This window comes from Myotis brandtii, unplaced genomic scaffold (assembly GCF_000412655.1).
Source record: "Myotis brandtii unplaced genomic scaffold, ASM41265v1 scaffold13, whole genome shotgun sequence".
Classification (NCBI taxonomy): Eukaryota; Metazoa; Chordata; class Mammalia; order Chiroptera; family Vespertilionidae; genus Myotis; species Myotis brandtii.
The window spans coordinates 1939201-1967033 of record NW_005354595.1 but is presented as its reverse complement, the minus strand read 5'-3'; the positions used below and the strand labels follow the sequence as shown (position 1 = coordinate 1967033).

General features: G+C 44.1%; 1 protein-coding gene across 10 annotated transcripts in view; it reads left to right on the top strand.

Moving 5' to 3' along the window:
- The window catches only part of LOC102261631 (paralemmin-2), a 382189-nt gene that overhangs the window by 113089 nt on the left and 241267 nt on the right, over positions 1-27833 (top strand). For 4 of the 10 annotated variants that reach the window (XM_014534401.1, XM_005859771.2, XM_014534405.1 and 1 more), the window contains exon 1: positions 22150-22206. The exons of 1 other annotated variant lie outside the window; for it this stretch is intronic. In XM_014534401.1, coding sequence (XP_014389887.1) covers positions 22165-22206 — 42 coding nt within the window. In that variant the 5' untranslated portion in view covers positions 22150-22164. Of the gene's footprint in view, positions 1-22084; positions 22207-27833 lie in introns of those variants that run through there. 5 more of the 10 variants (XM_014534407.1, XM_014534403.1, XM_014534406.1 and 2 more) reach the window with 2 other exon arrangements.

The window sequence follows — 27833 nt, the reverse complement described above, 5'->3', positions numbered from 1 at the left end:
TCTTGGGCTAAGGGACTAGTCTCTGAGGGCAAAAGGAGCTCCTGATGCTCCGCCTTTCTTGGGGAGGCTGCCACACCCCAGCCAGGGAGCTTGCCCAGAGGGACCAAGAAGCCCGCCTTCTGCAGACTGAGAAAAGTTGAGGCAGGAGGGAGAGGAGACAATTGCTAGAAGGACATCCTTGTGATGGGGAGTGAGGATGTGGTTAAGAGCACAAATGGATTGTCATATAAGAGTGAGGGCAGAGCCTCTGGGACCCATGGGCAGGTTGGAGGCTTGTGATGGTGGCGAGTGGATGACCCCTTCTGACTGCTTCCATTTTCTCAGTGAAATGAGAAGCAAGATCATCTGCTGGCAATGAGGAAGGGGGAAGAAGTGTTGGAAGTCTGAGGACAGTTCATGAGTAATTAGTCTGGGGAAATACAGTCAGATTTATGGATCCCTCTAAGGCCCCCCCACCCCCCAGCATTTGAGGTCCTGAAAGCAAAAACAGACAATATGGTCCTGTGTTTTTCTCCAGCATTTTCAGTGGAATATGTGCAGGTACAAGCAGGCAAAAGGTTGGATTTCATCTGATCTGGGCTTTTGGAAGAGCATGATTATAGTTATTGATCGTGGCATCTAAAATCTGGCCAAGGGGGAAGTGAGGGCATGAGGTGGGTATTGGTCAGTGAAAGGGTGAGAGGATCAAAACAGTGTAAAAAGAGTATTATGTTTTCATAAACTGGATTTTTATGTAAATTAAATCCTATTTCTAATGCATGCATATTTACCATGTTTTAAAAGGCTGTATTCAACTTTTACATATGAAACATCCTATATAGTAGCTAATGCATGCATATTTACCATGTTTTAAAAGGCTGTAGTCAACATATGAAACATCCTATATAGTAGTAATAATTATTTGCTGCCATAGCTGTTTATATTGTATTTTCTTAAAATAAGTCAAGATAGAAACTAGATGTAAGGCATTATGAATGAATGCCAATGCAGTTGATTGGCTAGGAGGGATCTGAGTAAAAGCCACATGTGAAGTAGGGATAGGTAACTGGCCCAGCCCCAAGGGCTGAATTGGAATATGCAGCTGGTACCCACTGGCCAAGGGAGCAACAGTCTTGGTTACAGAAAAGAACTGGCAGTCAAGGGAGTGTCTCATGAGAGGGGCAGGGACTGCTGGTAGGGAGAGGGCAGCTGGCCATCTAGAGCCAGGAACCCTCCAGTCCAGGAAAGGATAACTGATAAGAGCCGAGGATAGCGGGGTAATGAGGTGCCAATCTGAGAAGGGAGCAGAGTAGTAGGCAGTGTAGTAGACAGAACCACAGGGGAGGGACAGCATGGAATCTCCATCAAGTCCGGATCTGGGGCCAGGGCTGTTTACGGAATCCAATAGGCAGCCAAAGTCACCCAGAGAAAAGGGAAGAACAGGGTGAGCCTCTTAGTTTTTGGCACTCTTCCACCATGGTCTGTGCTGGCTCAGGCACTGGGTAGGACTGAGCCTGAGGGTTAGGACGCTGATGCAGATTCCCCAGCTGCAGAATTTGGGGAAGGCAGAGGGCATAGGAAGCAGGAGGGGCTGACGCGGAACATCTGCTCTCTTTCCTCAGCGCAGATGGACGGCCTGAATACCAACACACCATTCATTTCATCCGTGGCAAAATCCATGTTTATTGGCCCAAGGCCCTATTGTCCACGTTTAACATAAATCAGGACGCGGTGAAAGGAAACCATGGGCCTTCCTCTTGGCCTCACTGACTTTATTCTTGCCTGGGGCATGTACATGTGGCATGTTAGTGTCATGAAGTGGTGTGAGTCCTGATTCTAATCCAGCAGCTTCAGGGGCTTGTCACAAGATCTCCCCATGTTTGAGTCTCCTTATCCTTGATACGGAAATGGCAATGGCTGTTCTCTCGGTAGCATGAGAGAGGAGATAAGGAAGGACCTTGGGAAAATGCCATACAAGACGCAGCTGGAAGGCTTCAGCGGTCGGTTGGGATGCAGAGGCCCTGGCCTCGCAGAATGAAGTGAGGTCAGCACAGACTAAGCAGACCAAATCAAATCTTTGATGGTTGAGTGCTTTTTAAAAAATGATTGCAAGTCTGCACAGTTTAACAGGACTGCCCATAGCGGCTACACACATTTTCCAGAGCGGATCAGATAAAGCCAAGTTAGAAATTGGTCATTGCTGTAAATCCAGTAGTACCATCAGTGACCCAGATTTCCCCAGAAGTTTTTCCACAGGAAGTGAAAGAAAAACCACCGTGTGGCTGCCGAGGCTTGATTTGTTCAGAGCTAAGAGATCTTCACAGCATTAAAAGATTGCCCATCTCTCAGCTTGCCCTAATGAAGTGGGGTGAGATGTGTAAATCACATCTATAGAGTAAATGGTCAGATTTCAGTCCCAGTTGCCAGCAATCCATAACGGTGTCTGGTTGTATTGCTCTTCTCTTAGTAAATGCTTGGCATATTGCAGAAGCTGCTGCTTTTTAAGGTATCACACTGTAAGGTCAGCATTTTTCCAATTTTCTGCCTCCCTTTAAGGAAGTAGGGATGAGAAATGATATAAGGAGAGGGCTGGTCCTGACCTGGAGACATGGATGGCTGTTCTCTGTCTGCACTATAGGGTCTGAGACCAATCAGAATGGCTGTGGGCACTATTCCAGGGCATCCTGGACTTTCCAAGAGGCCATCAAACTCCTGGGAAGAACCAAAGCCAAACCCTTCTTATCTGTCCTACTAGAGGCCCTGTGCATGAATTTGTGCATGGGTGGGGTCCAGCTGGCCAGCCATCCCCAATTGGGCCAGGCCGGCCCGGGGGGAAGGGCTGTGGGTGGTTGGTGGGCTGGCCCTACCCCCTGGTCGAACTCCGGGTCAAACTCCCGGTCAAGGGGACAATTTGCATATTACCCTTTTATTATGTAGGATGTCAGGCCTACAAAGCAGTGTAACTCAACTGATGGTAGTCAGCCATGGTCACTGCAAGATGGTTTGTCATGGTCCCCAGGATCTTCCTCACTGGTTTCCTACCTGCTCTTGTGCCAACCTTATCACTCTCACATTCTGAACTTGACCCTGCAACTGACTTTGACCCCACCTTTGGCCCTTTGGGTTTGTGTAAAATTGCAACCAGGCTGACTCACTCACTCCCTGGCTCTCATACCCTGAGATATACTAGGAGTTCGGAGTGTCTTTGGTGGCAACATCAGAAAGCTCCCAATTCCACATTAGGACAGAGTGGTTGAGCATAGTTCACACGAAAGTGGACACACAGTGCACACTTGTACCATCAACTAACGTCTGCACGGTTCCATTGCATTGCTATACTTTCTCACCCATGTGTACATAAGAGCGTAAATGCATATGTACTTAAGTGTACACTTGACATATGTGTATCAATGATGGAGTTTTCAAGTGAATACAAATATAAAAACATCAAAGTGCAGGCCTAGAAAACCTACATGAGTCCAACATGATTGTGGGAGGATTCAAAGGCTCTGGATGCCTCATCTGAAGAACAACCAGATGCAAAGATACCATATTTGGAAGAATCGAGTTTCCTGGCACCGGAAGAATTCATTCATTCTCATCATTTACTCATCTGCAAAATGAGAATTGGTGGCCTACTGTGTGCTAGAAATTCAAGGACAGCCAGTGAATAGGTGGACTTAGTAAAGAGGATTTATAAGATGTAGACATTGAGTGTCCTGAAAGAGAAGTATGGGGTGCTCTCAGAATAGGTGAATTATCTATGGTCACAAACTGGTAAATGGCAGGGCTAGATTTTTAACACATGTCTATCTGCCACCAGAACTCATCTTTCAACCATTAAACTATTACCTCACAAGCATATCTTTCCAACCTGATGTAAGGGTATGAGATTGGAATAGTAAGAAATGATAATAGAAAGGTGAACCAAGTTTTTGCTAGGTAAGGGTCTTGAACTTTATACTATGGCTAATGGAAGGCTCTCAAGGAGAGATCTAATTGGACATGCACTTTTGAAAGAGTATTCCACTGTAGTATAGGAAGTAATTTGAGTTGAGAGGAAGAGAGGGTGGGCAGGAAGGCCACTCAGAGGTAGTTCCCTGACCCAATAATAATTAGCAATAGCCCAAAGTAGGAATATAGCTCTGGAGATGCTGGAGAAGGCATGGATATGATGATTGTGAGGTCCAATTGACAGATCTTGGAATTGATTGAATAGGTGTGAGAATATAGGAAGATAGTTGTTACAAATGATTATTCACATGGTCTTACCTGAAAAGAGATGAAGGGGAAGGCAGGATAGCTATGATGGGAGGGAAGAAAGTTGAAGGTGAGAGGGCTTGAAAAGAATCAAGAGCAGGTGTGGTGAGGACAAACCAGTGAGAGAGGGAAGGATGAGATGGTGTGTTGGAATCTGGGCCTTTGTACTTGAACTTTTCATCTTTGTTGATGAGGCCAGATTTCAGCCCTGGGTAGGGATGGTAGAGGAGAGAAGCGATCAAGGTTATCTGAGATGATATTGTCAAAAGACTGTGGGAATCACGGTTGGCTGAATCATGCCATAAACACTGAAGTCACTCAGGGTGATGGTGGGATTTGATATGGATTCTGTGAGCCAAGGAATGAAGTCATCAGTGAGTATGAGGAAGTGACCAGATCAGTTGGTAATGGAGATGAAGACAGATAAAACAGGAGAATAAGCAAGGCCTTTTCCAGGAGGGCAGAGGAGTCATGGTCTGGAAGTAACATTCAGGAGTAAAAAAATTGCCAAACCCACTTCCTGATTCTGATACAGTTTGGTTTAAAAGGCCATATTTTTGAAACTATTCTGTACCGTCCACTGAATCTGAAGCTGAACTGACGGCTACCAGTTTGCCTGGAGGTAGTATCAGTACTTTAAAAAAAAAAAACTATAGGAAGTAGTCTTTCCTATTCTCCCCTTTTTTCAGCCTTCCCCCCCCCCCCGCCTGTATTGAATTTTCCAAATTAAAGAGTTTGCATTTTAAGGAATAAATCTCAGGCATTAAAAAAATTGACAGGACTAAAATGACACGTACCACAAAACTCCTTTAATCAATCAAGTGAATCTTATAAATCTAAGGTTAAAATTTAGACAAAAGTGGTCACTTAAAATGTAAAATCATTCCAGCTGACACTTTTTGTTGACACTTGGGCACAGTTGCTGGCCTTTTGGTCTGATCTGAGGACAATTTTGAACTAGAAACACCCCATGAGTACGCATGAGGTCCTGCTGTCTCTTAACACATGCTTGGCATCTGTACCTGCCTGTTAAGCGGAGATTTATCAGGCCAGAGAACTGTAAATAGCTGTGAATCACAAAAGTAACAATTTTAAGCTAAGAAAACTCTCCTTACACCTCTACAATTAAAGAGTTCATAGTTCTATTACTGAGGTTTTTTTAAATCTGAAGAACAAAAGCAAAAAAACAACAACATTGGGGTAAAAGTAGATGATGCATGTATGCTATTGTGGAAATTTACAGTGGAAATTTGTCCCTCTGATGAGTTGTACAGTGTGTATGGGTTGTAAAATGGAATCCAAAAAGCAAATAATTGATCACTTCAGAGCCCGTGGGGCTGCTCAGAATTCCAGAAAATCATGGTGCTGACCACTGAAAGTTTCCTTCTGTGTTGTGACTTGACTTACAGTGAGGAAGGTAGCAAAGCTGTAAACCAGCTGTATTTCATTTAGACTTGGAAACAGGGCCCTTTTGTCTGTTCCAAATGTTCTTGCCTCCCTCTCCCCGGCTGTCCCCCACTTCGATTTCACGGACTTTGGTTGTTAGTGGAAAAGTAGTTGTTGAAATACGGGTTTACTCTTGCTGAGCCTGCCACTCACCAGGACTTCTGGGCACCTTCGGGTATTGCATTTAAGACAGGGATCTTCTCTGTGATGTGTAGCAAGGTAAAGAAGCATTCAGTGGCTTTCCCATGTGTTCGTCTATAATTTCATTCATAGAAATGCATTGATTCCCTAGCTACGGTAAACTCTGTCTTCCCAGCTATTGGAGAACATTAGAGAATGTAGTGCTGCCGCCTAGTGGAGGCAATATCTTAGCATGTGTTCCACCTCACACATTAGAAAAAATTGGGGGGTGTGGGGGATGGGATGGGGAGGGAAGGATGCAAGATATTAACAGATACACTAGTGAATGTATTTATTAAATGTGAATAGCAGTAAAATGGAAATGTATATATAATCCTTTCAAAATTTTAATGTACAACACAATATTTTAATGGTGAAAATAAAAGACTCTGAACCACAGCATCTTATAACTACAGAAGCTATGGGGATTAATAATATAGAAACTGAAGTTGTGGTTATTTTTTAGTGAAGGGAGAGGGGTTGAAATTGAGATGGGGCACGTGGGGAGGCTTCTGGGAGTGATTGGCAAGTTCTGTTTATTTTTAATCGGGAACCCATTTAATTAAACATTGATTTTTATGGTGTTTTCTGTATCTGTATTTAATTAAAAGGTCAAAACATATGGAAACTTCTGATCAACCACCTCACCTCTTAAATGTATAGCCCTTTTCAGAGAAACCTCAAATATGCTAACATGTGTTTGGTTTGACACTTTATTTCATCTTACTTTCAAAATAAGACTCAGGTACTAATAGATAATAGTTTACCTCAATAGACATATGCTTTTTAAAAATGTTTTTATTGATTTTAGAGAGAGAGGAAGGGAGAGGGATAGAAAGATAGAAATATCGATGAGAGAGAGACATTGATCAGCTGCCTCCTGCCTGTCCCCTACTGAGGATCAAGCCCACAACCCAGGCATGTGCCCTGACCGGGAAACGAACTGGGGTCCTCTTGGTTCATAGGTTAATGCTCAACCACTGAACTATACCAGCGGGGCAACATATGCTTTGTAATAGACTGTATGCTTTTGTCCTACTGTATATTTGAATATGAGCTTGTACTAGTATGTTCTCTGTGGCACACATTTTCCCCTTCCCAGCTCTTCAGAGGAATCCAAATCCACTAATGCACTTGGATCATCCAGTTGTCATAGAAATGACCACTTACTTTAACAGATTCATTTTAGTGACCAGAGAGAGAAACTAAGAATTACTTAGAAGGGCATCTGTCTGTTGGAAAGCTCCTTGCAGAGTTCCAAATTCAGAATGATTGCATTCTGTTTTAGAAGTGAGTGGTGAACAGATGCATTAGTACTGCTGAAATATTTCACTGCTCCCCTCCAATGGTGAAAACTCCTGCAGAGCATTTACCAGGAGAAAATTATTTAAGAACTAGAGGCCTAATGCACGAAATTCGTGCAAGAGTAGGCCTTCCTTCCCCCGGCTGCCAGCACCGGCTTCCCTCTGGCACTGGGGACCAGGGCTGGCTTCCTTCTGGCTGCCCACAGGCACCTGGACCCAGGCTGTCTTCCCTCCGGCCCTGGCTTTGTCTGGAAGGACGTCTGGAATGACATCCAGAAGGATGTCCAGTCTAATTAGCATATTACCCTTTTATTATTATAGATCAGTGTTTCTCAACCTTCTGGCCCTTTAAATACAGTTCCTCATGTTGTGACCCAACCATAAAATTATTTTCGTTGCCACTTCATAACTGTAATGTTGCTACTGTTATGAATCGTAATGTAAATATCTGATATGCAGGATGGTCTCAGGCGACCCCTGTGAAAGGGTTGTTCGACCACTAAAGGGGTCGCGACCCACAGGTTGAGAACCGCTGTTATAGATGATATAAGTAAATGGTAAATCTATATTGGATTATAATGTTAAATGCAACATAGTTTAATTCTAAGTTATTCAGTTGCAATTAAATTTTTAAAGACATAATGCTTTTAAAATTTTATCTTAAAGGAAATCTCAAAAAGGCTTTCACATTTGTATAATCCAGACGAGAAATTAGGAGAAAAAGCCATGAAGTTCAAAGACTCAAATTTATTCCAAAAGCACTTGCCAAGTTCCATAAAGTCTCATTAACTGTTTGTGGTGGAGGGAGGCTTGGGAAGAGCAAGGACTTTTTTCTAGGTTCTCCGGGTAGGAATTGAGAATTTGGTTTGGTCAATCTGATCTTGTGTCTCCACTCCCCTGGAACTCTGTCAACCTCCCAGTAATTTGTCAGCCTCCCAGATTATATATACGTGTGTGTGTGTATTGTATTCATTAAGCTGGGGGAGATGTACCTTTTTTCATTTTCCATAGCACTGCATTTATAGAGATCAGCCACTTCGAGTTGGAATAAACTGTCATTTGTTTGGCATTGTGAGAACACCAATCACCAAAAAGAAAAAATAAACCTTTTAAAAACATTAAATTTGAAGTTAGAGCATAGGCCCAAAGAAACATGAATTAGGAAGTTTGTTTAGCCTTGTTTGCAATAATAAAAAATGGAACAATTCAATAAGCGGTCTAAATAGTAAAGTAGATCTATATGTACTGACATGAAAAACATCCATATACATACACATACTTATGCAAGTACATGAAGAAAGGGCTAGGGATTTTATAGAGGGTGGAGAGAAGGAATTTTGGTATTTTCTGTATTATTAGAATTTTAAATATCAAAATTATGTTCACGTATTACTTGTGTAATTAAAATTTTAAATTAGTCCAATTTAAACCTCTTTGAAGTCTACATTTTTAAAGTTATTTTACACCACCTGGGCATAAACAAACTGATGTGATTGAAATTTCGATGATAACCTTCTAATCTAAAGACTTTTTCAAAGGAGGACAGAGCAGGACAAATCTCTTTGTGTGTATCTGTCTGTGGTGCTGTAGAGGTAGGATGCTGTCGCCTCCGTCTGAAGTGTTGGTGAATTGTGATGGTTTAGGGCTCAATCTCAATGCTCTTCTGCCCGCTTTTAGCTCAAGGCCCCTGGGCAAAGGCGGTGAAATCATTAAGAGCCAACCAATCTCAGAGTCTCCTGGGAACTTAAAAGCAGATGCAATCTTGCTCCAATATTTTTTTATTCAAGACAGCACCAGCTCCATACAATCAATGGAAGGGGCTCATCAAAGATGCTGGCGGTACTAGCTGCTCCTTTATCATTTGAATTCTGGCTTTGGGGCAGATCTTATTATGCCCAAGGTGTTGGGAAATCTCAAGTCTCCTTCAGTTGTCGTCTTTGGGGAAATTCATGGAGTGACTGGAGAAAGTGGACATGGCCTTTTCCTCGGAACTGCAGTTTGTACAGCATCTCCCAGTGGCTCTGTAGATCTGGTTTTCATTACTGAAATAGTCTGTCTGGGGGAAGCCATGGGAGCTGCCTAGACAGTTCAGTTCGTGCAGCAGGCTGGAACTCACTCACTTGTTTGCTGCCTGAAGCTTGTCCCTGCTGAGCTCCCATCTGTCCTGGGAACACTTACATATAACCCAGCATCCTGCTTTCAGTCTAAGAAATCGGTCTATTTCACTCTTCTTGATTTCAAATTATTTTTAAAGTGCTCCCCTGTCACTACACCAGGCATGGATACCACTTCCAATTCCTATCACTGCCAATGGAGGTGGCCGCCCGGTGAGCTGCTAGGTGGGACCAGGCACAACCCCAAGCAGGGGCCACCTGATGTCTTGGTCTGTAGAGTAGGTGCTGAATAATATTCCTTGAACGGCTGAATGAACAAACATTCATTCATCTGGGAATATGAATGAGTCCCTCCCTCACCATAGAGCCTTTGTAACTGAACTCCTGGGATCTATCCATTTCCTTTAGGAATCTCTCAGAGCTCGCTGTGCACCCACCCATTCATGCATTCATTCAACAAGCATTAAGTACCTACTCTGTGCCAGATGCTGGGCCAGGTGGTGGGGATATGGTGGTGAAAAAGGCATGGTCCCTGACCTCGAGGGCTTCCTAATCTAATAGAAAAGATAGTCTGGAATGGCTGTTGGGTGCTGCATGGCTCCAAGGAATTGTTCGTGATGCTTATCCTGTGTTCACTGATTAGGAAAGGACTGTTGGCACCTGTCCAAGACCTCCAGCCTTGCTTGAGCTTCATCTCCTCCCTGGTCATTGCCCCACCGAAGGGGGGCCCATTCTGTTAGGTACCTTTGTGGACAGATCTCCTTGTGTCAAAAAATAAAATGCCTCAGATCCCATCTACACTAATAAAAGAGAAACATGGTAATTGGCGTATGACCGCTACCCTTTTTATTGGCTAATCAGTGAGTATATGCAAATTAACTGTCAGCCAAGATGGCATAGTCTGGAATGGCTGTTGGGTGCTGCATGGCTCCAAGGAATTGTTCGTGATGCTTATCCTGTGTTCACTGATTAGGAAAGGACTGTTGGCACCTGTCCAAGACCTCCAGCCTTGCTTGAGCTTCATCTCCTCCCTGGTCATTGCCCCACCGAAGGGGGGCCCATTCTGTTAGGTACCTTTGTGGACAGATCTCCTTGTGTCAAAAAATAAAATGCCTCAGATCCCATTGTATATAATAGGCATGTTGGGACCAAAGGCATTTCTTAATGAAAAAAAATAGTTTTTCATAAGTTAATGTTTTTCCTTCTAGACCTGGCTGCCCTTCTCTTATTTATCCTCTGCCCTTGCAGCTAATCAGATTTGAAGAGTAAAACAATACCAGACTCATCATTGCATGTTACATGAGACATCTATTAGTTAGAAGCCTGGGGTTCTGAGAAATAGAGACTAGATTTAGCTAGCTCAAGGAAGAAGGGATGGGTTGTTATAAGGAGGGAGGGGTGCCTTACAGAATCAGAAACAGAACTGTGACTGGGCCTAAGGACAACATCAAAGCTGGGAAGCAGGAAGTCACTGGGATCCTTTCTATCCTTCATCTCTCTGCTCATCTTCTTCATCCATCTCTCTTTCCTTCCCACTTCCCCCCTTCCCTTCTTTCTCTTTCTCTCCCTCCCCTCTCCACATCTCTTTCTTCACCTAGCTTCCTCTGCTTTTCTGGTACGTGCAGTCAATCAAACATGGCTGCCCTGCCTGGCCAGTGTGGCTCAGTGGTTGAGCGTCGACCTATGAACCAGGAGGTCACGGTTCAATTCCCAGTCAGGACACATGCCCAGGGTTATGGGTTCCATCCCCAGTGAGGGGCATGCAGGAGGCAGCTGATCAATGATTCTCGCTCATCATTGATGTTCTATCTTCCTCTCCCTTCCTCTCTGAAATCAATAAACATATATTTAAACAACAAAAAAAACACATGGCAGCCCCACAGTTTCTAAGTTTATGGGTCACAGGCCTGGCCACATCACAGTGACTCTCTTCCAATCAGGTGTGGCAGGGTCAGGGTCATATTGTTCCAAAATGGCTCCTGGAGGTCACTCTTCCAGATGTGGGTAACTTCTGGGGAAGCTGAGTGGGACACACATTCCCGCTGACTCTGTAGCCCAGACATTCAGATCCCTTTCGTGGCTGCTCAGTTAACTGGAGATGGTCAGATGGGCCTGCCCTGAACCCATGTAAGAAGATGGGGTTCTGACTTGAGCTGAAGAACCCACAGGGTTTGTGTGTAGGTTCTGGGAACACCCCTGGGCCTGAGTCACAAGACTTAGTTTCCAGTCATGGATCTGCCAGTAGATAACTCTGGGACCTTGGACCAGGCCTTGCCCTGCCTGAACCTTCTTTTCCTGCTTAATTGGGAGTCACTGAGGCAGTTTTTAAAGATCTGAAAGACCACATTGTAAGAGAAGGAACAGTTTTACCTGCCTAGTTCCAGTTTTACCGTGTGATAACCGTGGCTGACGATCCCTAAGAACTTCCTCACAATCAGGATGCTCCATGGTACTGGCTGCTTGTGGAGAACTGGCACTCATGTCACCGTAAGAAATCAAAGAAGCTCAAAAATGATCCATGGAAAGGAGATACTGGCCCAAGTAATTCCTAAGATAATTGTGTGTGTGTGTGTGTGTGTGATCTCTGTCTCTGTCACCATAACCTCTGCTATTGTCACTTTCTCTTTCCACTGTCTTGGCTGGAGTTTGAAGAGCTAAGACAGAGGGACAGTTCAAAGGGCATATTTGGCCCTTTTCATCTTTAGCGCTCTAATACTCCCTGCAGATAAACCCTTTTCTTAAGTCTCCTTGAATCATGTGGATAGTTACACAGTTTTCAGTTTTTACCAACCTCTGCCTGGTTTTCATTGCTACGAAATGGAGTTGTGAGGTTATTCAGAATCTTAGGCAGATGTACATTTTCAAACTAGTCTAGAAACATTTATGTAGCTTTCACCTACAAAGATATTTAACCACTATGTCTACATGTAAAATATAAAATTTTAGGTAGGATCTCTTGGATTACTGTTTTATGTTTTTCTTTTCTTATTATTGCTGTTAATGATGTCTTTTTAAATTGATTTGTGAGAAAGAGAGGGGGGGGTGAGAGAGAGAAAAACATTGATTTGTTGTTCCACTTATTTATGCATTCATTGGTGGATTCTTTGTATGTGCACTGACAGGAGATGGAACCCACAATCTTGGCATATTGGGATGATGTGCTAACCAACTGAGCTACCCAGCCAGGGCAGTGATGTCTTTTTTAAGTAAGAGAAGGTTTGGGTATTACTATAGGAGTTGCCAACCTGCAGAGGAGCTGTGCTCCAAGATGATAAATGACTTAGTATTTAAGTGTAAAAATACCTTTCCCAAGCCCAGCCACAATCTTCAGTTTAACATGCAATTAGCCAAATTAGTGCACATTTCCAAAGAACTTAGAAAAAAAAAAGCCTTGCAAATCTGGCAATGAAATAAAACAGAACTCTAAAATTGAATTTAAAATACAATGTATTTTGTTTTTTATCATGTATGTTGGTGTTTGAGGAAAAGCATGTTCTATCCAAGGCACTGAATGGAGTCAGATGAGGTCTCTCTCAGGGATTCTTGGATCTCTCAAGAGTTTAGAAGATAATAACACTGGTACTTTATTATGTGTAATTACACTGAAAAGCACATTTTTGACATGGTTATACTAACTTGTGTTACCTACATTACTTGGATATTCTTTGCTTTGTTTAAGGAAGATAGGGAAAGAAATTTCTCTGAAGTAATTAAGTAAAGATTGGAAGAAAAGTGTGAATGAGGAGAAAGCTAAAGATGATATGAATATAGGGTGTCCCAACAAATGTATACACACTTTAACAGCTGATAGCTCAATTTTGAAAATGAAATGTATTTTAATAAACACTGCCTTTATAATTATTAAAAGTGTATACATTGTCTGGGACACCCTATATTTGTGAGAAACATTGTCTGAAGGTGCACATAGGGTGAAGAATAGAGAGTGGATGTATCTGCTAGGATTTGATCTTGCTATTGGGAATAATTGAAGTTGAGGCCACATAATTTTACACATCTATCATAAACGGGCATAATTGATTCAATAAGCCATGCTTGTGTTCTAGGGCAGCAATTCTCAAAATACAGACCTCTCAAAGTATAGTCTTCTTGATTGATTAAAAACTGAGAAAAATACAAGTTTTTGCTTTGACAACTGATGAACAAGCCCATAAAAATATCAGTTTTTACAAATGACTAAAGGTTGCTAGGATAACCTACTAAGTGAGTTATTAAGGGTTTTTCTGAACTTAAACTGGATGTTACCAAGGACTCTAGTTCAAGGACTCTGATTCGTTCTAAAAAGTCTAGTTGCTTTCCGTAGCAAAGCTCCCACAATGCAGCATTCATGTAAATAGTTGTAACTGCCCAAAGAGAAAGGAGGAGGCAGGCATAGAAAGACCAAAGTGGGCAATGATTGAAGAAGCGTGAGAGTCATTGTTTTAGAAACATTATATTCTCATTGCTGTCTGGGCATCAGAATGGTCTATAGTGCTTTAAGAAGAATGAGTTGTTAGACTCCATGGTGACCTACTGAATGAGAATCCACCAGCTGCCCAGCAGACTACCTTCATCTTATTGGCTAGCACTCATCCACATGCCCATCATAGGTCAGTCCTGGCAAAGAAAAACAAGGTTGTAATGATTCACCCTCTGGGGCTAGCACCTTAATAACCGAGGAAAATCCCCACAGCTGTGTTTCCAACATTATACAACATACTATGGGGTGTAAAAATCCAGTTTAAAAAAACAAAAACAAAAAATGAAAGGTCTCTTCCTTGGAAGATCATATGCTATTCATTTAGAAAGACCAAGCCTTGTAAGACATAACTGGACAACAATTCATACAGGGCAGGAGAAGTAGAACAAGCCTTTATAGAGTACCTATCCCCCATGTCCTGAGTACTTTATATTTGTCAACTCCTTTAATCCTCACTTCCAGCGTATAAGCTCTGAAGAGTCACTGGAATTTTACAGATTTAAAACACTGAAGTCCAGCGATTTAAAGGGATGTGAATTGGATTACCTGTCTACAATATGATAAGCCAGAATTTGTGTCCTTCCTCTCGGCATCTAGGTTTGTTTGTTTGTTTGTTTCTTGATTTCTACTGTCATGGTAGACTACCAGGCTCTCTCCTAATCACCATCCTCATTCCAGTGTTCTAAATGTGACATGACCAAAAATGCCATCTATTCCTATTTTTTTGAGTTTATATGCCAAGCATGGAGTGGCCCTATATATCTATCGTCTCAGGATTAATCCATGTATGAAGAGCCTTGAGTCCGTGTGGTATTGTACAGCCAACTTTTATTTTGCTCATCCAGTGTCAGCCAATGATTTATTGACAACCCATGCAAGTGGTCCGTTCGTGTGAGTTCATCATGCCCTGTGAGTGAGTGATAGCATGCTCTCCTGCCCAGTTTCTACCTCATTTCAAGCGTGCTCTGTAACATAAAAATGATATATGTATAATCGCTATCAGGGTGCAGCTTTACTATTAGCCAGAGATTTTTATTTGACTTTTACCATTATTTCACAAAATGGGAATTGATTTCATAAAGATGAGTCACACCGAAACACTGTACTTTGGGTTTTGTTAAAAAGGAGTGAGTATTATGGCATTGAGTTCCTGGGTTCAGCTTTTCTGATCCTTTGGAAAGAATATAAGTATGTGAATCTAGTGATGGCAGGAGAGAGTCAAATAAGTCCTCAGAAGCAGACCTAAAATAAGCTCAATTTATTATAATTAGAAAATGGATCTTGAAAGAGTGTTGTCAACAGACAATAATGTGGTGATGGGGTAGAGAGATTTTTCTGTGAATGGACTCTTTTATTCCAAATTATCAGGTGAGGTGATATGAAATAGGATTCCTTTTGTATGTAATGCTTTGTTATTAATTTCCTAGGTGTTTGGTTTCTGCTTCAGCTCTCATTCCGCCACTAACCAGCATAGAGAGGAAGTATTGCTTACTTATTTAAATAATTTTTCCCCAGCTGGTTTGGCTCAGTGGATAGAGCATTGGCCTGCAGACTGAAGGGACCCAGGTTCGATTCCAGTCAAGGGTATGTGCAAGGGTTGCGGGCTTGATCTCCAGTAGGGGCCGTACATGAGGCAGCCAATCAACGATTCTCTCTCATCAGTGATGTTTCTATCTCTTTCCCCCTCTCCCTTCCTCTCTGAAATCAATAAAAATATATTTTTTAAGAAAGAATTTTTTAAGATAGTGAAAATACCCAATGTTTGAACTTATTTATTTGTATATATCTGTTCTCTCTTTGAGATGCCCACCTCACTTCTCCTTTGGTCTGGGGAGCACACACCTGTTGTATCAGCTCCCCTGTAATGCCCAATGGCCATCCTCTCCCAAGAATCCACCTTTTGCATTTTATCCAGGTGCATCATGCTAGATCCACAGCCATTTGGTGCATTTAATGTTTCTTTAACTACTTTCTCTATTAGATTGTGAGTGCCTTGAGGACCGGGAGAGTGACCTCTTTATCTTGGTTTCTCCAGCACGCTGGAGCAAAGAGCACAGCACATAGTGGAACTTATGGCAAATGTGATTCAAGGAATCTTGGGACTGTCCTGCTGACTGTGGATAGAAGCTAAAGACGGAGGTTTCTAAGTTCTCCACCTGCCACAAATTTCTGGGGTGAAAAAGTATGAAGTGTGCCTTTTTGCACACACTGAAGCCTTCCATTTCACAATTTTTCATCTATCTTGCTCCCCCTCTTTTTCTTCTTCATCAAGGCTTTACACCCTCTGCCCTGGCCAGAGCATCATTTGGCTCTGGTGTGCTCATGCAATTTTCAGTGTTTTTCATTAAGGACTGAGATACCCAGTGTTGCTTGTAATCTTGTTCACTTTGAAAAATTAACCCATCAACCAGTCATTAATTTTTAATGAAAAGAGTCAATACAAAATAAACCTTACCTTAGAATTTGATCATGCAAAATTTAACATAAATGAGTCCAGTTAGGCAAACAAACAAAAAACTGAAAGGCAAGCTTGAGGGAAGGAAAAATAACAATCTATTTGAATAATGAGTGGTTGATTCTCTATGGGCTACGTGCCAGGTTAGTGTGAGGTGGGAGACTGATGAATTAGCTGAGATTTCTAGTGGCCTCTTCTGATTTGATTGTTGAAAGATGCAGAAATGTTTTTTAGGCTTCATGGCCCCAAAATGCAAGCCAGTTTTCTTTATCTGGTGGTCAAACAAAGAAGTGATGACCTGGTTCACAGTAGGAGACACAGGTGACTATATTGGACTCGTGCAAGACATTGTTGTTGGACGTGAACATTTTAAAGGATTCTTAAGAATAATTTTGATTATAGATTATTTTTCCTCTTCATATACTAACTAGAAACTGAATGTGACTTTCTTAGAGACACAAAAGTTGTTGTCTAGATCAGCGGTCACCAACCTTTCAGACCTCACGGACCACCAGTGATCCATGGACCACCAGTTGACAACCGCTGATCTGGATAGACTCTGGGGTTGGCAGGCTTTGTGAACATGTTGTATATGTGTATAGAGGCTAGAGGGAGGGGAGGGGAGGGCCTGGTCAGTTCACCAGACCAAGGTGCTGATGTCTGATCAACAAAACACATCTGGGCCTAGGATTCTGATCTTGGTCCAACTGCCAGCTTGGTTTGAGCAAAGCCTTTTCATGCCTGCCTTTCTGATCTCAGAGAGAAAAAGGAACTGTTAAGAAAAAGGAAAGAACAACATCATCCAGGCAAAGGTCCCATTCACTAAGGAGAATGGAGTGTGTATATTTAATTTTCACTGACCAGGCCCAGCCAACAGTTCTGAACCTGAGTTGGAATAACAGAACGGCCCTGAGGGAAAGGGGGACAGGAGAGGATGCTTGGTTTCTCGTGTCCACGATACACTGAGTGCTGTGCTTGATACTCATGAAAATTCTGAGTGGAAAGAACAACTCTCTCCTTTTTTACCAATAGATGCTGCTGAAGTTCAGGGACTACTGAAGGTCACAAAGTCAGCAATGACAAAGTCTAGACTAGAGCCCAGTCCTGTCTCAATTCAACATCTATGATTTTTTCACTATAGACTCTTAAAATTAGCAAAGGGTAAAGACCCGTGGAGACACCTGATGCTATCCCAGATTTGGGTAGAACATCAGACTTAGGGTTGAGCGTTAAGAGAATGAGTGGATTGTGAGTCTTTGGGTCCCCAGAGCCTTAGAGAGAAAACCTGCCTTTGAAATTAGGAGCTGTTCTGTTGGAGGTGAGGTGCTCAGTAGGGGTTTCTAGTACAAGCATTTCTTTCCGATGGATAACTAATCCTGCTGCCCACACAAAGGAGTGCTCATGCACATGTACACATGGGTGTTCATGTAAGGTGTACACAGGAGTCTCATGCATGTGTGCACACAGGGGTGTTCATGCAAGTGTGCATATAGGAGTCTAATGCATGTATACACAGAGGAGTGGCCATGCATGTGGACACATAGGGGTGCTCATACACATGTACTCACATGCACACACACTCACAGGGCATGTGTTTTCTCCCATATAAGGGCTCCTTCCCTACCCCATCTCCAGCCCATAGCAAGGTGTGTAGCTGAACTTTGCCTTGTTTTAGGGCACGACAGGTAAGAACTCTCCACCCAGGGTCCAGAGAGCATGCCTCCTTCATGAGGCTGCTGATGGTCTGGGGTGATTCTTGAGAAGTAACATAGATGACCATTTGACACTTATGTACCATCAGTCACATGGTATGGATACGTATTACATGAAGCTGGATAACTTTTAAAACTTAAAAAAATCATAATAAAAACATTCCTAGCAAAGCCAGTTCCTCCAGGGAGGTTGACTATGGCATCTTCTGCGCGTTGGTTGCAGGCCTGTAAACAATGGGCTCCTTTCTGGACTTCCCTCAGAATTAGTGACAGATACAGTTAGAGGAAGAAAGTAAAGAAGCATAAGATGATGCAAGCCCTCTTATGTATAATGGATATGCCAGCATTGCAGTCATTGGAAAATGTTGAGCTTTACTCTGATGAGCCAGCTAACTGCTAAGTCAGTATAGAACTCTATCTTTGTGATTGCAGAATTAGTCTTGTTTTGTTCTTGGTAGAGAAAGCAATCTAACACATTCTCGTCTGGGGTGACTTGAGCTGTCAGTTACATTTAAAAAGCCAATTATTTTCAAGTAATAGAGTCTTACAAATTTTAGAGTCACAGACTGGAAGCCAACCAACTATCCAGGGTGTAAATATTTCCTTTGGGAGGGACACCGACAGATGCTTTCTGTTTCATTCCAATCCCCATGCTCCACTTCCGCTCGCAGACATAGAGATACGGGAGAGCTGAACAAGAAGCATCCAGAAGCAAGACCCCGATCCTCTCTTGGGGACCAGTGCAGACTGTGCTTATGTGGGGCGGTTTGAGCTGCATGGAAGTTGCCAGAAGTGCACCAGACTTGAGGCTCCGAAAGTCTCACTGCCTGAGTTCAAGTCCTGGTTCAGCCACTTACCGGTGTGTAAATGTGGCCAAGTTACTTAATGTTTCTAAGCCTCAGTTTCACTCTGTAAAATGGGGATGATGGTAACTGTTCCCACCTCACAAGGATGCTGTGTTATGAGGAGTACATGACACACCGTGTCTGTGCAGAGCACGGCGCTGGGCTCGCACTGGGGGCTCAGTTGAAGTCGGTAATTAGCTCTTTGGAACTCTCACTTCAGTCTCTGGGGCTGCATTAATCCCTCTTTCCCGCCTAACAATGATGCGAGGCCGATGCCAGTGTCAAAAGAAATGTTATTTTACAGTGAAGAAAAATGTCCCTAGCAATCTGATTTCTAATTTAATTTCCATGCTTCAGTGGGAAACCGGAGCCATCTTAAAAGACTTTCAACAGAAGCAGATTTCTGATCCGGAAAGCCCCTGAGCAATAGTGACTGAGAGCTTTCACGCGCCTAAACGTTCCTCTATTCCAACAGAACCGCTCTGTAGTCACCGGTCATTGGAACAGTTTCGCTGTGGTTCCCAAATGGTGGGAGCTTTTTTAAAATGTGTATCTCGCCCTAACTGGTTTGGCTCAGTGGATAGACCGTCGGCCTGCGGACTGAAGGGTCCCGGGTTCGATTCCGGTCAAGGGCATGTACCTTGGTTGCGGACACATCCCCAGTAGGGGGCATGCAGAAGGCAGCTGATGGATGTTTCTCTCTCATCGATGTTTCTAACTCTCTATCCCTCTCCCTTCCTCTCTGTGAAAAATCAATAAAATATATTTAAAAAATAATAAAATAAAATGCGTATCTCTGAGCCCATCCCTGGGAGGCGGAGGGGACCTGGGAGCATGCATGTTGATGCAGGAGGTTTCTAAGGCACTTTGATATATAAGCCCGAAGCCCTTGGGTTCCTTCCATTTTCTAGCACCTGTGTCCTTGGGGCAGGTGCTCTCCGTTGGCCAACCAGCGCATCCCATTAAAGACAAACTGGCTCAGCTTTAAAAGTCAAGTTCCCAGCCATATACTGAGCACCTGCCATGTGCTAGGCACCAGGAGGGCCTGGAGTTTACACAGAAGGCTTCCGCACGGAGTAGGCGGACATGGAGCTCACAGCCCAGTGGAGGAGACCTGGCAGAAGGGCCTCCCTATAGAATGTCTGCACTCACACAGGATGCTGAGAGCAGAGATGGCCCAGGCCGCCGTACCCCCTGAGGCCTGCCCAAGGGTCAACTTCTGCTCTGTGGCTCACCTGGTTTGAGGACCTCCTGGAGTAGCCAGGAATGTTCCCAGCATGACTCATTCCGGGAGTTATTGGTATAAAGTCAGGACAAGTATTCACTGTGTGGGGCTGCCCTACGCGTCACAGGAAATTTAGTATCTTTATCCTCCCAACATTAAATGCCAACTGTGCCCCAGTCATTGTGACCATCTAGAAAAATGAATGCCACCAGACCTGTCTAAATGCCCCCTGGTGGGCTGCTGCTGCCCTGGGTGAGGGCCCTTTCCAGCCCTTTCTCACTCGGCCTGTAGCTTGGCTCCCTCCTTCAGTGGCCCGCTCCCTCCGGGGCTGTGCTTTCGTAGAACTGTTGTTTGACAGTGAACAACATGTATATATTTTAACAAACAAATGCGGTAACATTAATCAGCCAAGGGGAAAGGAGAGCCATTTTGTAACAGGAAGAAACCACCTTTATTATTATTGGGTGTGTTTTTTTTTTTTGATAAAGGAAATAGTTTCATTTCTTCCCAGTGACGTGCAGATAAGGGTCTTAGCAGAGTGGCCTTAGCAAGTAAATAGGGTGGTTTGTAATCAGCATCTGTTGGGATGTGAGGCTGCCCAGAGTCTGAGGCTGACCCTTGGTGGGTCTTGGAGTGGAGAGGGGCCAGCCAGAGGCCCCGACTTGTAGGAGTGTCACAGTGCTGCCTGGGTCACCACATGGGATGACGGCTTCTGCTCACTGAGTGTTACCCTGTGCCAGCCACTGTATTGCGTGCTGAGAGGAACCTGCAGATCCTCATAATAACCAACGATTTTGCCTTTTACGGTGGGGAAACTGAGGCTCGGCAGCCAAGTTGGACAGCCGCGAGGGGTAGAGCTGGGGTTCACATTCAGGCTGTCCAAACCAGGGCTCTGGACCACTCTTCCATCTAGAGTCATCTCTTATTATTCATTTTAGGGTGCAGTCCCATTCCCCCAGATCTCAAATTCTTCCAAGGTGAGCAGCACTTCTTATACAAAAGCTTTCTACTTAACGTTGGGAGGGGTCTGTGCTTAGATTGCTGAACTGTTGCGTGGTGTCAGTCTGTCTGTCTGCTTCCACTGCTCAGATTGTGGCCTCTTGGAAGCTGGCATTTAATGTCAGCAGCCCGATGGATGAGAAGAAGAGAGGTGACGTACTGGCAGAAGTGGAGGGACAGAGGAGAGAGTAAAATAAAAGGAGACCTGGGTTTAAACCCCACTCTGCCATTTACCTGCTGGATGACATCATCCATGCACAGATTGTCTGGGCCTCAGTGTCCCGGTCACATGCAAAATAGATGGCATTCTCCACTCACCTAAGAGGGCTGTTGTGACAATTCAGAGCAATGAGACAATGGAATGGAAAGAGACAAATGCCCCCCCGGTGGGGGGGGGGCAGGGTATGCTGGTCATTCCTTGAGGATATGGATAGAAAATTTTAGCATCTCCATTTCTTTTGTACTTACTAAGAAATTCAACTTTACTAGTAGCGAATATATGGGCCAACCCTGGCACTTTCCTATGCTGGGCATGTTCTGGAAGAAAAGAGGGAACTTCCAGAACTGGAGGCAGGCAGCTCTGGCCTCCGTCAGCACTTGGTGTTTATGGCAGTGCATCTCTGCAGGTGGCGTGGGCTCACAGGGTACAGTATCTATTTTCAACTTCACAAACCCTACCAAACTGAAGATGTGGCTTCAGAGGGGTTTTTACACAAAAGCCACAAATTAAAAGCTGATACCAACAGTCTCTACACAAATGACACTTCTCCTCTGGGGAAGGAATCAGCTTCAGGAAGATGTAAAACCAAAGGCAGGCTAATCACATCTGATAAGAAGTTGGCCCCCAGGAGTTTACAATGATCAAGAAGACTCTTGGAACTAGAGATTTACATCTACTCCCCTTAACAGTCCTATTAATTTTTAATGGATTCAACATATTGCTTATTTCATCTACAGATAATTCATTTTAAATGCCACGCTGGCTGTGCATATTCTGTAATGCACTTGACAGCTCAGTGGGGTGTGTATATTATGCTTATCTATTATTTGCATTTACATAGATGGTATGTACTCAAAATATTTTACAGGTAAAGGCACGTGAAAAATCATGGGAGACCGCTATGTATGACACATGTGCAGGGCCTGGCACACAGGACACGCTCGATACATGTTGATTTCCATCCTCTTTGCCCTTGGAATGGAGTCCGTGGTACTTAAGCAAAACTTGTTGATGAAAGGGGAGTGGTTGGTTTGATGAAAGGAGGTGCATCTACAGCAAGCATGTCAAACTCAAAGGCTAACACGGGCTACATAAACAAGGTGTAAGTTTATGTGGGCCGCAAAAAAACAAAAGCTTCAATTTTCATAGAAACATAGGTTTATTTCGATAGAAACATGCTGAATACAAAGGGCTGAAATAAATGAGTAATCATTAGCATAAAATAATAGAACTTTTTAATAAAAATTAATATTTTTTCCTGAACATTAACTTACCAGACTCTGAATAACACAAATTAATAAGCGTAATGCAAATAAACCTATTCTTCCTGTTCTCCAAAAGCGAAATATTTCTTGTTGCACACACCAAACAAGTCAGTCCAAGACTAATGACGTGGCAATCAACTGCTAAAATATTCACTGCTAGTATTAGTGGAGAGAAATGGTGCGCCTGCGCATAAGGTGCGTCAGGGAAATGAATGCAACACGATTAGAGTAATCTGTCATTAGCGAACATTGTAGTTCATTATTAATAATTATGTATAATAGGATATTGTAAAAATTAAGTTACAAAATTTTTATTAAAAACATTTCTTACATGCCGTTATATCGGCTGGGCCACAAAAATATTCGTTGTGGGCTGCGAGTTTGACATGCTTGCTCTACAGCTAACTGGCTGCATACCCTCGGCCTGGCCCCATTCCAGGCGTTCACGCTGAGCTGCAGACGTTTATAGGAGCCAGGATAAGGCAGCCGGCTGCCTGTTAGTGACCCTCTCCTGTCACCACTGCTTGGTTGTCACAGCCCTGGCATCCAACCCCTGGACAGCCAGGGAGAAGCCAAGATTCAAATCTGCAGTTCCCATCCCAATAACCATGCCTAAGTCTTTGATTGGTTGTATACAAAAACTACATTTTTCAGATATGGGGTCTAGCCCTTGAACTGGCTGCTGATCATTCCTTTATTGGCGAATCTGAACATAGGATACTGTTGCTCCTCTTATGGGTAAGAACGGATTACAATAGCTACCATTTACTGAGCATTAGTATGACCAGCCCTCTGCTAAGCCCTTTTCTAGAATTTAATTTAATGTTCACAGCAATCACATGAAGTGAATTCTGCTATTGGTTTCGTTTTACACATTAGCAAACTGTGACTTAGTGAGCGTAAGTGATTTTACTAAAGGAAAAAAAAACTAAAGGTAGAAGGAAGAAATCTCAGTGTCTCATTGGCCCAAGAGCCATTTTCTCTATTTCCAAAACCCATTTTGTAAGGAACTAAGGGGAGGCATCACCCTAAATCATTTAATAGAAATGCCTTAAATACCATGTGGTCTCCTGGATTGGATTCTGGCATGCAGAAAGGACATTAGTGAAAGAAGAAAAAAAAAGGTAAAATCCAAAAAGTCTATAGTTTAGTTAACAGCATCAGATCAATGTTCACGTCTAAGTTTTGACAAAAGCACGTGGTTCTATAAGATGTGAACATTACGGGAAGCTGGGCGGGCAAAGGTTATATGCTGATTTTCTGCACTATCTTTGCAACATCTTTATAAACCTAAAATTATTGTAAATGAAATGTGTATTTAACAATGGAAATGCCAACCTGCTGCGTGTATGCTCACGGACACAAGTGCCTGCACACGTGCCTCTGTATGGTTGCACACGTGCCTCTGTATGGTTGCACACGTACCTCTGTATGGTTGCACACGTGCCTCTGTGTGGTTGCACACGTGCCTCTGTATGGTTGCACTCATGCCTCTGTATGGTTGCACACGAGCTAAGGCTTTGAGACATGCCTGCATGTCACTGCGGACCGGCCGCTGTCCTGGTGAGCTGCATGATTCAAGCAGTGAGCATCCAGCCCCATCTGGGACTTCACACCGCTGCCCGCAGAGGAAGCCCACACAGCTCCCAGGTGACACGCCCTGTCTCACCACACCTCATCCTGGCGGTAGAAACCCTGTATCCCCACTGTATGGTTGCACACGTGCCTCTGTATGGTTGCACACGTGCCTCTGTATGGTTGCACACGTGCCTCTGTATGGTTGCACTCATGCCTCTGTATGGTTGCACACGTGCTTCTGTATGGTTGCACACGTGCTAAGGCTTTGAGACATGCCTGCACGTCACTGCAGACCGGCCGCTATCCTGGTGAGCTGCATGATTTAAGCAGCGAGCATCCAGCCCCATCTGGGACTTCACACCGCTGCCCGCAGAGGAAGCCCACACAGCTCCCAGGTGACACGCCCTGTCTCACCACACCTCATCCTGGCGGTAGAAACCCTGTATCCCCAGTGTCAAATGTCAGGAAGGGATGTGTGTGTTGGTAGGAGGGCTTCATGAAGTCCGGTGTGAATAATTCAGAATGACCACTGTACCCCTCAAATGCTCTCTTCAGGCAAGGCCGTTTCCACCTGCCTCCTTCTAGCAAGTGCATTTGAGGGTCCCTCTGCTTTACTCTTTCATCCTCCTCCCGAAAGGAAACAAAGGGGTCCCTTGGAGCATTGGTCTAAAAGGCCAGTCCAGGAGCTGCAGGCCACAGACTCTGGCTTTGTTTCTGAACACATGCTGTGTGGATGCCTAGAGAATAGTTGGTGTTTAGCTAATGGCTGTCTCCTGGGCAGCGGGCGTGAGGCTGGAGTGAAGACACCTCACAATTTAGGAGAGAGCAGTTGCTTTCCCAGATGGCTTGAGGCGGCCATAAAAAGCGCTTGACTTGCTAAAACTTGCTCATTAACTAGATTCAGGGCTTTTCAGGGTTTATGGGTTAGACCGTGTTAATTTCGCCTGCCTCTCAGTGTAATTGCTGAAGGCCCCCAGTGAGCAGGAGAAATGCGTAGTCAGTGTTTTCTGGGTGGTTCTCACTGCGCAGTCCCAGGGGGAGGAAGAAAACCCGGTCACCTGAATGCTTTCTGTGACAATGAGGATCCTGTGCCCTCAGGGCTCAGTGGGCTCGCCTCTTTGCTGGAAACAGAGCTTACTGGGCGTGTGTATGTGCTCACTCACTCACTTGTTTATTTGTTGTTTATCATGCACAGACACCATTCTAGGCATGCAGATGGGATGCATAGTGGTTAGAGCCAGTGGTTCTCAACCTTCTGGCCCTTTAAATACAGTTCCTCATGTTGAGACCCAACCATAAAATTATTTTTGATGCTACTTCATAACTGTAATGTTGAATTGTAATGTAAATATCTGATATGCAGGATGGTCTTAGGCGACCCCTGTGAACGGGTCATTCTACCGCCAAAGGGAGAGAGACATCACTCAGAGTGTTCAGGAAGCCCCTCGTTCCCTAACAAACTCGAAGCCTGGCATTTAGGTAGGTCCCATGGCACTTTCTGTCTTCTGCTTGATGGCGGGAATCTCCCAGAGATCAAATGCAGGGCCCGGAGCCCCAGGACCCCGAAGCTGGCGTTAGTCAGTAACACTGTAGGGAGGCAGACATCTCAGAATGAGCAGACATTTCACAAGGCATCCGGCTGGGGCTTTGCAGATAGATACCTTCCCCATTAAAAAGAACGAAGTGGCATCACCTAACGTAATTTTGTTCGTTTCTTGGACAGCATTTTCCTTTTGCAAGTTGGTTGCTGTCCCATGTCAAAAAGGCAAGTGAGAAGCAGAAGCGTGGATACTAGGCATGCCATTTGCCAAGCTTCCGATTTCCCCTTCTTGCACTTTTTATAACTTAGACCTTTACCGTCTATCAGCAGAGGTTCTTCCGTTTTCACCCTGATCGGGAACTCGCCTGGAACAAATGCTGATAAGATCATGGAAAGTGCCAGAACCAATGAGAAGGGTGGAACAGGTCCCCCTGCCCATTGTGTGTAGGGCAGCCCAGGGGGGCTGAGCCAGTTCAGGGAGATGCATGGGTCTCACAGGCCCTCCCTAGAACCAATTCCCTCTCCTTGTCTCAGGGTGTCATCCGCTGTCCAGGAGACGGCCTAGAGCCCTGTGAGGCTGTGGAGGGGCCCAGGGGACCCATGATCAGAGCCTGTGATCAGAGCTGATTGAGGCCCTACTCAGGCCCTACTATTCCTCGTTCTCTGCACTCAGAGGCGTTATTGGTGGAGGCTGCGTAGAAGGAACCCTTTCTCGGGATGATCTTTCTCTTAACTATGGTCTTTCTGAATTTTGAAATGTAGTGTAGCAGTGAGGCATTTAAACACATTTTTAAAAGCACCAAACTTGTTTACCTTAGATCAAAGCCAGATTCGGTTTGACCTGCATTCGAGGTGTTTTTGGTGATTCCATATTCACCCCGCACCTGGTCCCCCATTGTTAATCCCCCATGTCCTAGGGTAGGAAACAGTAATTTAAACTAATTATAAGAGGGGGGCCTCCCAGGAGGGGAAGAGAAGTGAGACAGCAGCTGGTGAGGACAGTAAATACTACAGGGAGAAAGCAGCCGTGCCTCCTGGCAGCCAGGTGCTCAGTACAAGCCCTACAAGACTTTACATCTCAAACCCTACCGACCTGTGCTGAAACCCAGACTTTGAAGAGCAAAGAAAGCAAGGACTTAACTGCTGTCTTCTAACAAAATTTAACCAAATAGCTTACTACTTCAGACCGATGACGAAAGAGCTCAAACCAGCTTAAGCCGCAGCAAATGCTTGCAGCCTGGACATGAGACCACCACATGCCCAGCAACGATTTTCCACCTTGGCTGGCGTTCAGATTGCCTGGGAGCATTTACAGCCTCCAGTGCCAGACCAATAAGATCACAGCCACTGGAGGTGGGGCCTGGGCTGGGTACTTTTTAATGTCCCTCAGGTGATCTTGATGGTCATCTAGGGCTGTGACTGTGGGGAGAGTTAAGGTCAAGGTGTGGAGTCACCCAACTGGCTCATGTGTGTTAAGCACTGGATGAGACTGGGAGCCAGATGTTGGACACAATTAGGTCAGGGCACCAATGACACGGAACTGATAGCCAGAAATCTTGCCCCAGACTGCAGCCCTGACTCAGGAGGGTTCCCAAAGGAAATATACACACTGGGCAGAGGAAAGTGAAATACCTCTATTCTGAGCCAGTCCAAGTGTGAATCCCCACCCGCCTGCCTGCCCTTCGTGCCTCTCCCACGGCGGGTCTCTGGTTCAAGGCAGCGTGGCTGGAGTGGGAGTGAGGAGGAGAGAGGGACAAGATGAGGTGAAGAGAAAGAAAGGCAGTGGATCATGGATGGGCTTGCTTTGATTTTATTCCAAGTGGAAAAGGAAGTCATTGGATAGTTCATAAGATGTCATCTTGCTTAGCCAATCATTTGCTGTTTGAATTTTTTTTTTGGTGTTGCATATATCTGTGTTGACTATTCTTTATAAAAATCTTTGAACATAACAAAGATAATTTTCTCTGGACAAATTCTTTTTAAATATATTTATTTTTATTGATTTCAGAGATGAAGGGAGAGGGAAAGAGAGATAGAAATATCAGTGATGATAGAGAATCATTGGTCATCTGCCTTCTACATGCCCCATACTGGGGATGGATCCTATAACCTGGGCTCATGCCCTAACTGGGGATTGAACTGTGACCTGGTTCCATACCGGCTGGGCAATGCTTTATGTTTTTAAAGTCCTTTCTGATACTAAAATGAGATAGTCACCGTATTTTCTCACGTTT